This window comes from Heterodontus francisci, chromosome 14, assembly GCF_036365525.1.
Source record: "Heterodontus francisci isolate sHetFra1 chromosome 14, sHetFra1.hap1, whole genome shotgun sequence".
NCBI classification, from domain to species: Eukaryota; Metazoa; Chordata; class Chondrichthyes; order Heterodontiformes; family Heterodontidae; genus Heterodontus; species Heterodontus francisci.
The window spans coordinates 103,598,157-103,610,356 of NC_090384.1; the positions used below are offsets into that span (position 1 = coordinate 103,598,157).

Genomic DNA, 12,200 nt, shown 5'->3' on the forward strand with positions numbered 1-12,200 from the left:
GCTTGTGTCCTGTGTTGTAGCATCACCAAGTTGGTATCTCATTTTCAAATACCTGGTACTGCTCCTGCCGTGCTCTCCTGCAATCCTCATTGAACTAGGGTTGGTCCCTTGCTTGATATTAATTGTAGAGTGGGGGATATACCAGACAATGAAGTTGCAGATTGTGGTTGAATACAATTCTGCTGATGATGATGGCCAACAGTGCCTCATGGATGCCCAGCTTTGAGCTGTTAGATCTGTTCTGAGTCTGTCCTATTTATCATGGTAGTGCTACACAACACAATGCAGAGTGTTCTTCCTGTGAAGATGGGACTTTTTCTCCACCAGAACTGTGTGGTGGTCACTCCGACCAATACTATCTTGGACAGATGCATCTGTGACATATATTGGTGAAGAAGAGGCCAAGTAGGTTTTTCCCCTCATGTTCTCACTATTCGCTGCAAACCCAATCTAGCAGATATGTCCTTCAGGATGGTCAGCTCAGTCAGTAGTGATGCTACCAAGCCTCTCTTGATGGACACTGAAGTCCCCCACCCAGAATACATTCTGTGCCCTAGCTACCCTCAGTGCTTCTTCCAAGTGGTGTTCAACATGGAGGAGTACTGATTCATCAGCTGACAGGAGGCGGTGGGTGGTAATTGTCAGGAGGTTGTTCTGCCTGTGTTTGACCTGATGCTGTGGGATTTCATTGGATCCGGAGTCTATGTTCAGTACTGCCAGGCCGCACTCCCTTCACCAGTATGCTTCTGTGTCACCACCTCTGGTGGGTCTGTCCTGCTTGTGGGATGGTCATACCCAGGGATGTGAAGGATGAGTCTGGGACATTAAGGTATGATTCAGTGAGTATGACTATGCCAGGCTGTTGCTTGACTAGTCTATGGGACAGCTCTCCTAATTTGGGCACAAGCCCCCAGATGTTAGTAAGGGACTTTGTAGGGTCGACAGGACTGGGTGTGCCTTTGTTGTAAGAACGTAAAAAATGGGAGCAGGAGTAGACCATCCGGCCCCTCGAGCCTGCTCCGCCATTCAATATGATCATAGCTGATCTGCCTCAACTCCACTTTCCCATCCACTCCCCATATCCTTCATGTCAGTTCTAAATGATCAGCCCCTTATCCTGAGGCTGTGTCCCTTTGTTCTAGATTGCCCAGCCAGGGAAAACAACCTCTGTGTCTATACTGTCAAGCCCCTTCAGAATTTTGAATATTTCAGTGAGATCACCTCGCATTCTTGACTCCAGAGAGTGTAGGCCCAATTTACTCAGCCTGTCATCATAAGACAACCCTTTCATCCCAGGGGACCAATCTAGTGAATCATTTCTATACTGCCTCCAAGGCAAGTATATCCTTCCTTTGATATGGAGACTGAAACTACGCACAGTACTCCAAGTGTGATCTCACCATGCTCTATACAATTGTAGCAAGACTTCATTATTCTTGTACTCCAATCTCCTTGTACTAAAGACCAACATGTCATTTGCCTTCCTAATGGCTTGCCATACCTGAGTGGTAACTTTCTGTACTCTATGTATGAGTACACCCAAGATTTTGTGAATGTGGTTGCTGCCAGATGGTTTATCTGGTTTTATTGCTATTGTTTCTTGTAGCAGTTTGCTCGGCCATTTCAGAGGGCAGTTACAAGTCAATCACGTTGCTGTAGGTCTGGAGTTACACATAGGCCAGTCGGGATAAGGACAGAAAATTTCCTTCCCTAAAGGACATTTATGAATCAGATGGGCTTTTACAACAATCTGGTCATTTCATGGTCACTGAGACGAGCTTTTTATTCCAGATTTGATTTCATTAAGTAAATCATTAGTCCAGGCCTCTGGATTGCTAGTCCAGTAACATAACCATTATGGGACTGTTGAGGCTTTCTTCTGAATGGTTACATTTGAGAATATTTTTTGTGAGCAAGCCCTGATAGGTAGGTAGCAATTCACACAGAGCGATCAGTACTTGGGCTGGTCACTGGTTTGGTTCAGATATAGCATGAGCCAACAACTGTGTGTCGGGTCATTCAGGAGATAGGCAGATAGGAGCGATCGTCAGTTTCTATGGAATGGGTGCGTTAGATGGGCCAAATGGCTTTCCTCATCTCCACTACATTCATGCTGCATGTTTTAGGACAAAACACATCCTTTGCTGTCTGCCTCCCTGGAGAAGCTGGGGCTGTTCTCCTGGGAGAAGAGAAGATTAAGGGAAGATTTGATAGAAGTGCTCAAGATCATGAGCAGTCTAAACAGAGTAGATAGGGAGAAACTGTTCCCATTGACGGAATGCTCCAGAACCAAAGGACACAGATTCAAGGTGATTGGCGAACAAAACAACAGCGACTTGAGGAAAAACCTTTTTTTACACAGCGAGTGTTTAGGATCTGGAAAGCACTGCCTGAGAGTGTGGTGGAGACAGATTCAATCGGGGCCTTCAAAAGAGTATTGGATAATTATCTGAAGAGAAAAAATTGCTGGGCTACAGGAAAAAAGTCGGGAAGTGGGACTAACTGAGTAGCTCTTGCAGAGAGCTGCACATACATGACCGGCTGAATGGTGGCCTCCTTCTGTGCTGTAAACATTCTATGATTCTATGAAAGTTCTCTGTGTGAAGTGATATGTCTAGTACTGGCATATGTTTAACTTGAGCACTGGTTGATGCTTTCATGGATGTAAAACCCTTGGTGGCAATTACGCACCCAACATCTTTTCTTGTTTTGTTTTCTTATTCTTTGACAGAAGATTCTGGAAGTAAAAGCAGTTAGTTATTACCACACCAGCTCAAGTGTTCATTTGGACACAACATACGGTCTCCCTGTAATATTGATAAACTCCCGGGTTTCTCTTGAACAAGCCTCTGGAAGATGCTATTGGATACCCAAACAGAAAACTCTTTCTAAGATTAATTACAGAAACAATGTGTTAGTAAGTCAACAAATGCAGAAATTTGATGACGGATGAATGGAAAGCTGAGCTTGCAGATCTCCTGAGACCTGTCGACCCCAATTTGAAAGCCTACGCTAAAATGATGGAAGTTCCTCCTTTTTGGAAACAAGAAGGTTAAATATTCATCTGTAATGTATTAAAAACCTCAAATCTGCCCATACTCCCTTCTTTCTCAATTATCAATTCCTAAACCCACATTTATTATGGACTGCACTGCCTGAAATGGCGGTGGAAGCGGATTCGATAGTAACCTTTGAAAGGGAATTGGATAAATACTTGAAAAGGAGAAATTTGCAGGGCTATGGTGAAAGAGAAAGGGGAGTGGGACGAATTGGATAGCTCTTTCAAAGGGCCGAATGGCCTCCTTCTGTGCTGTATCATTCTAGGAGAGGTGATGATGGATGGGTCTTTGCCGTATTGTAATTATACCCTCCAGCCAGTGGAAGTGCTAGTGTCAAGTTTACTTAGGCTTGTGAACATGAGGGTTTATAATGTGCTCTAAGATTCTATAATACTATGAAATGAGGACAGAACGAATGGCTTTAAAATGAGGACTCAATTTATTATGTGTGCCCAATTATCTCCCACCCTCTAACCCCACTTCACCTGAATGCCACACTTGATCTTTGGCACTCCCAATTACGCAACACTGTGTGACCAACTAGTACCTCTCTTAAAAAGAAAAGCTTGTGTTGTAACCTTTAGCACTGTTGGACGATGTGCTACTGGGACAGTGCCAACAGTTTGAGGTGCTAATATTTGTTGTTTGCTGTTACCTTACATTCCTGTTTCAAGTTGTGGCTTGTTTGGCTCTGAGTTGGACCCAAAGCGAATCTTATCAGCGAATTGGGTGCAAACCTCAGTACTAGTCCGTTTCACATTCCAGCACAGAGTTACGAAAGAATTCTGCGACAGGCACAGACTTTTACAAATGAGCTAGGTTTAAGTTAATAGGTCCAGCTGAGACCCAAGTAATTCTACTTCCTCATCTACTTTTGAGTCAGACAGTAGACATTCAAAATTATTACTCATAAGCAGGAATCGTAGCTGCTGTAAAGTTAGTTACAGGCTGGAAAACATAATGACATTTCTGTCCTGTGCTTTTTTTTTTAAACTGTTGTTAAGTTTAAGAATAGTTTAGTTCCTGGTTAGCTGAGGTTAAATTGAGGTCCTTTTTATTTTAATCGGATTTAGTGTGAACATTTCTTTCACTACCCTCTTCTGATGATAGGTGAGCGTTCTAACAGATCAGGTGGAGGCTCAAGGAGAGAAGATCAGAGACCTGGAGGCTTGTCTCGAGGAACATCAGCTGAAACTCAGCTCAACTGAAGAGATGCTGCAGCAGGCAAGTTGTTCTTGCAAGGGGATGAGGCGCTATACAGTCAGTGGGATTGTACTTGCATTCTGTCAATACGATGTACTCTTTAATTCACAGCTGTTTCAATCCAAATGTCTTGGAAAAAGTACAAAATGCCCCCTGGTGCCATTTTATTTCCATTACTTAATTTGAATGACTGGATGATTTGCATTCAATTTTACAAAGCATTGGAAGGCTGTGTGGACCAGATGTGTATTCCCTCATGTGCAGAAGATTAAGTGGTTGATCAAATTGAGGTGTTTGTTAGATGATTAATGCAGTTGATCGGGTAGATCGAGAGAAACTATTTCCTTTGGTGGGGGAGTCCAGAGCAAGGAGGCGTATCTTAAAATTAGAGGCAGGTGATTCAGGGGTGATGTTAGGAAGCACTTGTCCACACAAAGGGTAGTGGAAATCTGGAACTCTCTCCCCTAAAAAAAACTGTTGAGACTTGGGGGTGGGGGGGTCGATTGAAAATTTCAGAACTGTGCTTCATAGATTTTTGTTGGGTAAGGGTATTGAGGGTTACAGAGTCAAGGTAGATAAATGGAGTTAAGACACAGATGGCCCATGATCTAATTGAATGGCAGAACAGGCTTGAGGGGCTGAATGGCCTCCTCCTGTTCTCATATTCCTATGTAAAAAGAAATTTGGCTGATGGGTGTGTTTTTTGTGTGCTTACTTGCAATGCCTTCAGAAAGTGCTGATTTAAATGAAACTGTGTGTGTGTGTGTGTGTGTGTGTGTGTGTGTGTGTGTGTGTGTGTGTGTGAGAAAATGCAGCTCTGTTTGCTGGGTGCTAATAAATCTTTTCTTCCTGAAGATTTGATCTCTTTTAAATATGAAAAAAAATAAACGGAAGTTGCTTTCCCCACAGAGGAACTTTGCTAAATTTGTTTCACTAGCTTGGAGAGCAACCCAAATGGTTTTTCTGAAAAAAAAAAGAACAATTAAAAAGGTTTTGGTTCAGCATACACATGCTGCTTCTCAAATTTTGGAGAAATACTTTTGTAGCAAAATTGGAAATTCAGCTGTACTGGGAGGAGCAGGAGACGAACCAGAACATTGTGGTTTAAAAATGACTCTTCAGATAGAATTTTTTTTTTTTTTGACAAAGTGCATGTTTAATATGAACTAAGAAAGAACTTGGATATATATATAACACTATTAACATCCTCCAGAAATCTCAGAACGCTTCACAGCCATTAAATTATTTTGGAATCTGGTCAGTTTTTGAAATGTACAAAGTGCTGTAGCCAATTTGTGCACAGCAAGATCCCACAAACACCAACGAGATGAATGCCCAGTTTTTAGCTGGGTTTACTTTTTTGCTGGTCTTGCTTGAGGGATAGATGTTGGCTAGGGCACTGGAGAGAACTCCCTATGCCTTTGAAATGAACACTTCCATTTCTATAGCACATTTCACAGTCTCAGGGTGTCCCAAAGCTTTATAGCCAATTAAGTACTTTTGAATTTTCATCACTGTTGTAATGGAGGAAACACAGCTGCCATTTTGCACCAGCTGCATTGTGATAACGACCAGTTAATCTGTTTTTAGTGACATTAATTGAGCGATAAATATTGGACAGGTCACTGGGCAGAACTCCCCTCCTGCTCTTCAAAATAGTGTCATGGCATCTTTTACATCCACCTGAGAGGGCAGAAAGAGCCTCCGTATTAAGCCTCATCTAAAAGATGGCACTTCCAACAATACAGCACTCCCTCAGTGCAGCATTGGGAGTGTCAACCAGGATTTGTGCTCAAGTCTGGGACTGGGACTTGAACCCACTACCTTCTGACTCAGGTGAGCACCTGAGCCACTCTAATTCTTTATGCTTCTTCCTCCCTCAAAAAACCCTTAGAAAATCCTTCGGACTTGCACAAAAACTCTCGACAAGGTGCTTTTTGATTTTTGACAACGCTTTGAGAGGACTTGAACTAAATTCATTTTTGTAAGCGTGTAATATACTTAACTGTTGGATGTAGTTTTTAGCCAGAGAGTGGTGAGAATGTAGAGCTTGCTACCACAAGCAGTAGTTGAGGTGAATAGTATAGATGCATTTAAGGGGAAGCTGGATAAACACATGAGGGAGAAAGGAGTAGAAGGAGATGCTGATCAGGTGAAATGAAGAGGAGTGGGAGGAGGGTCATATGCAACATAATGCCAGCACGGACTAGTTGGGCCGAATTGCTTGTTTCTGTTCTGTACGTTCTTTGTAATATGTAGTGTGGAAGGCATTTAGTCATTGCTTCCTCTCCCCCACTGGGGAGCCCTATCCATGTGGACCTGCTGGCTCAGCATGGAGTTTCTGTGCTCAGGCCTGTTGATCTGACATGGTGTGAATAACTTCGGATCAGCATCCAGGGAGCAGGCAGAGGGAATGGAAAGCTGCGCCACGCACGATGACACTGGCTGCTCACCAACCCAGCAGGTGAAGTCCCTCACAGCAACAGCCAGCTCGAGTCCCCGGATTAGGGGAAGGAAAGTTGGCCAGGCTTCCTGTTGGTGTTGGCTTATAGAGTGAGCCCTGCTGGAAGTATGAGGTCAGCTGCGATGCATCCAGTAATAGTATGTCGAAAGCATGATGACATCGTCATCAAGGGACGCACGTGAACTTTGACACATGGGCCAAGTATCAGCGCACGAGCACCCACAAGCTTGGTGCTCAAAAGTTGTCAATATCTTCAGCAAGGAGAGGCGAGGAAGATCGGAGAGAGGAGATGGCCTCCACTCATCCTTGCTGCATGGCTTTCTGTGAAGTCACAAGAACAGACAGATATTCTCCATTCGGGTATGTTCAGCACAACAACAACTTGCATTTGTATAGTGTCTTTAACGTAGTAAAGCAGTCCAAGTTGCTTCATAGGAGTGTTCTCAAACAAAAATTAACACTGAGCCACATAAGGAGATGTGAGGACAGGTGAAAAAAAAACTAAGTTTTGAGGCAAATCTTGAAGGAGGAGAGAGAGTTGGAGAGGCAGAGGGACTTCCAGAGCTTAGGGCCTCGGCAGCTGTTGATGGAGTGACGGGATTGGGGAATACGCAAGAAGCCAGAATTGGAGGGGCACAGAGACCTTGGAGAGTTGATGAGCTAGAGGACGGTAGGCAGATAGGGAGATACGTGTCTTCCTGCTTGGTTCAGGAGTCGGTCTCTCAAACTGCAGCACAAGAGCCTCTGTGGCCGCTTCACATCCAAGCTAATGTGGCAGCTTATTATATCCAATGGCCATACTGTGTCCTTCAGTTTAAATATAACCCAGCTATAGTTCAAAGCTGTGTCGCGACAGTAAGAAAGCCAGCTTTAACTACTCCTGGTATTTACTGGGATTAGTACTTTCCACTGATCTACCTCTCGCAGAGGAGAAATCAACGCATATCTAAAGCATCTAGGCCTGTGACATTCTTCCTGTTCCGAGCCTACTGTGTATATTGAAAGGCCACTTGTACTAGTTGTTCCCATGGGGGCAGCTTAGTGTCGATAAACATTTTCAGTTTGGCATGTTTCATTTTCAGATTTGCTTTACCATTGTGCTGGTCTAGTGCACTGACCCTTCCTGATGTGAAAGAAAAGACTTTAGGACCAATGCAGTGCCTTTCACCACTTCAGAAAATCCCAAAGTGCTTGACAGCCAATGAAGTACTTCTGCAGTGTAGTCACTGTTGTAATGCAGGAAATGCAGCAGCTAATTTACACACAGCAAGATCCCACAAACAGCAAAGTGATCATGACCAGATAATCTTTTTTAGTGATGTTGGTGCAGGGCTAAATATTGGCCAGGACACTGGAGAAATCTCCCCTGCTGTTCTTTGAACTAGTGACCATTGGATTTTTTGAGCCATCTGAGAGGGTAGATGGGACCTTGGTTTAATGTCTCCTCTGACAGTGCAGCACTCCCTCAGTGCCACTCTGATGTGTCATTCTAGGTCATGTGCTCAAGTCTGTGTTATGACCCGAACCCACAACCTACTTTACTAACACTGAGACAGGACTGACAACTTTATTAAAAAAAAAAAATCAAAAACAACACATGAAAAAGTTAAAATCAGAAAGTTGAGATCAGATAGTTATTTTGAGGTCAACAGTACTGAACAATTTCACATGACTTGCTGAAGGAAGTACGGTAATGAGGATATTTAATAAGGAAGCTTTAATGAGAGAATTGTATTTCAGTTCAACAAGTACTTTTGAAGTTTAGTCACACTTGTAATGTAGGAAACACGGCAGCCAATTTGTGCACAGCAAGCTCCCACAAACGGACATGTGATAATGACCAGATAATCTGTTTGTGCTGTTGATTTAGGGATAAATATTGGCCAGGACACTGGGAGAACCCCGCTGCTCTTAACAGGTCCCACGGTCACTATTCTAAGCCCACCTGAGAGGGCAGGTGGGACTTTAGTTTAACGGCACCTCCAATAGTGCAGCGCACCCTCAGTACTGCACTGGGACTTTTAGCCAGGTTATGTGCTCAAGTCTCTAGAGTGGGACTTGAATCCACAACGTTTTGACTCTGAGGCAAGAAAGCTACCCACTGAGCCACGGCTGACAATGTGCGAGGCAGAGACCTGTTATATAGTTACTTATGCATCACCGTGGTTTCTACTGTGATTGGATGTAATAGTGGCTCAGGCACTAGGTCTGGATTGGAAGGGTCTTAAAGGAGGTGAGAGTATAGGAGAGGTGGAGAGGTTTCGGGAGGGATTTCCAGAGCTTGGGGTCCAGGCAGCTGAAGGCACAGTCAACCAATGGTGGATCGGTTAAAGTCGGGATGCGCAAGAGGCCAGAATCTGAGGAGTATGGAGATCTTGGAGGGTTGTAGGTGATTACAGAGATAGGGAAGGGTGAGGCCATGGAGCGATTTGAAGGCCAGAATGGGAATCTTAAAATCGAGAGCTAGTGTAGGTCAGTGAGCACAGGGGTGATGGGTGAACGGGTCTTGGTGTGAGTTAGGATACAGGCAGCAGAGGCTTGGAGGAGCTCCGGTTTAGGGAGGGTGGAAGGTGGGAGGACTGCTGGGAGAATACCTGGAACAGTCAAATCATAAAACCTAAAGAATTTACCCAATCATGAAGCGGATCTCTACTCATGCATTTAAGCATATATACACAGAGTTCTGTCTCAATCCCAGAGTAGAGGTTTCACCAGGAAGGAGAGGCAGTAACCAGAGAACACCTACTTAGTTGATTGACAAAAGAATCAGAGGGGAAATTAGATTTACTTATAACACAGCGAGTTGTTGTGATCTGGAACGCGCTGCCTGAAAGGGCGGTGGAAGCAGATTCAATAGTAACTTTCAGAAGGGAATTTGATAAATACTTGAAAAGGAAAAGTCTACAGGGGGAAGAGAAGGGGAGTGGGAGTAATGGAATAGCTCTTTCAAAGAGCCAGTACAAGAACAATGGGCCGAGTGGCCTCCTGTGCTGTATCATTCTCTGTTAGTAAATTCTCTGTTTTTCTTGAAACAGTCTGACACATTGAGCTCTGTTTGTAGGTGGTGTCTCTTCATTGTACATGATCAGACTTGCTGGCTGATTAATGTGGGAGATATGTTAACCGACTGACAAAGAATGTTTTTCCAATAATGCACTGTTTTTTTCTGTGGTGACAGGCATTATATAAACTCCTCTTTTTTAATATTTGAGAGGTCAGTCAAATATTGGGACCCAGAAATAAGACCTGATCTGACTAGTTAATACTTGTTTGGATTTTTATTATTGTGGCAGCAAAGTTCCTTTTGCATATAAAGATATATTCTATATTTAAGGGTCACAGTCTCAGGATAAGAGGTCAGCCATTTAGGACTGACGAGAAATTTCTTCACACTGAGGGTTGCGGGCCTTTGGAATTCTCTACCCCAGAGAGATGTGGATGCTCAGTTGTTGAGTATGTTCGAGACAGTGATCGATAGGGAATCAAGGGATATGGGGATCGGGGCAGAAAAGCAGAGCTGAGGCAGCAAATCAGCCATGATCAGGCACGATGGGCCGAATGGCCTACTCCTGCTCCTATTTCTTACGTTTTTAATTAGTGTTTGTACATGTGCAACACGCTTTATATGCATATTGCTGTGGAGTAAGTGGGTTTTACAGGCAAATTGCAAAAAACCCCACTGACAGCGTATTTAGCAACTTAGGAACCAGAAGTGGCCATTCAGCCCCTTGAGCCTGCTGTGCTATATTATTTGCTCCATGTCCCTTAATACCCTTACGCAATAAAAATCTACCGATCCCAGTTTTGAAAGCTCCAACTGATTCCCAGCTCAACAGCAAGAGTTCCAGATTTCCGCTACGCATTGTATGAAGAAGTGCTTCCTGACATCAACCCTGTATGGCCTGCCTCTAATTTTATGAATATGTCCCCTTGTTCATAATTCCCCGTTGAATGCACCAGCTTCTTCAGCAGCTGGTATGATGGCTCTGGGGCATTTCCAGAGCAGTAATTTTCTGAGGGTTCTGGAGTCTGAAACTAGTCCCAGGCGGGGAGGAGGTGAAGGCCCTTCAAGATTCTGAGTGTAGCAATAAATCCACCAAGTGTCTCTTGTAACATCTCTGTGTCCGTAATATGTCATCTCGGTGAGGTGAGGTATAGCAGGACTCACAGCAGACATTCTGTTTTACAACACAAGACTTCTATTTTCGCAGGAAACAATCTGTTTGAGCAGGGCACTACAGCAAACCGTCTACAGATTCAGATGGACTCAGCAGACTGAATGACCTCTTTTTGTCCTGTAAAGACTATGACTGAAGGGCATGCTAAAGCAAACAGCCTACAGAATCTATTTAAAATGAGTCTGTGCAATCTACGGCAAACAGAACACATAACCAAAACTACAGCAGTCTCCCATTAAAAGCAGGATAATTTCTCCAGCAAAATGCAGTGAGTGGAGGATAGTTACGTCATACAAATAATGTGCATAAAATTAATCCCAATCACTTACAGTAGAGTGGTCGCCAGGCGTGATTGACAAGGGAATCACCCATAACATTTCCATTCTGGCTGGGAAGTGTGGGCTGGAATTTTACATTGGGCAGGAGGCCCCGCCCACTGGCCAAAATTGTTGGGGGCGAGCCCGCCTTCGCTGGGCCTGGGGAGCCACGCTCGGACTTTTTGCTCCCCAAGCCCTTGATTGGTCTTGGGTGGGACTTCTACCTCCTTGAGGCAGGAAGTTCCGCCCAGTGGAGCTGCCGGCCAATCAGTGGGCCGGCAGCTCTCCGTCCCAGCAGTGCCGCTGGGAGCAGTGGCCACTGCTGGGACTGCAGCCAGCCTGTGGCAGCGAGAGGAAGGATGGCCCTGGAACTCGGGTAAGTTTTCAGGGCCTCGCCGGGCATAATAGGCCGGGCCCCGATGAGGCAAGGGGGTGTCGGTTAGGAGTTGGGTGGGAGAGTGTTGTTCAGTGGGACGGTTGGGCTGTGGGGGTGCCCTCTGGGAGGCACAGGGTACCCGATCAGGAGGGTCCCCCCAGCAGGCAAGAAGGCCACCTGGTTTTACCAGGCAGGCTTCTTGGGGCCTTTGCCGACCGGCTGCCACTGGTAAAATAGCAATGGTGGTGGGAGGAGACCCTTAAGTGGCAATTAATTAGCCACTAAGGGCCTTGATTGGCTTGAGGCGGGCGGGCATTTTCCTGCCACTGCTGCCTCACATAAAATTGCAGTGGGGCAGGAAGGCATCGGGAATGGCTCCCCCACCTTCCTCTCAATTTTATGGACCCCCCCCCATCCCCTCCGCCACCAGCCTGCTGCTGTGGAGGGGGGGGGAACCACAAAATTCTAGCCATGGTGTCACTATATCTTTCTTTTTTCTTTTGGGCCTCCTTATCTCGAGAGACAATGGATACGCGCCTGGAGGTGGTCAGTGGTTTGTGAAGCAGCGCCTGGAGTGGCTATAAAGGCCAATTCTGGAGTAAC

General features: G+C 44.9%; 1 protein-coding gene across 14 annotated transcripts in view; it reads left to right on the top strand.

The window, feature by feature from the left end:
• ppfibp2b (PPFIA binding protein 2b) overlaps positions 1-12,200 on the top strand; it is a 279,873-nt gene that overhangs the window by 155,542 nt on the left and 112,131 nt on the right. For all 14 annotated transcript variants that reach the window (XM_068046641.1, XM_068046639.1, XM_068046644.1 and 11 more), the window contains one exon: positions 4,170-4,283. In XM_068046641.1, coding sequence (XP_067902742.1) covers positions 4,170-4,283 — 114 coding nt within the window. The remainder of the gene's footprint in view (positions 1-4,169; positions 4,284-12,200) is intronic.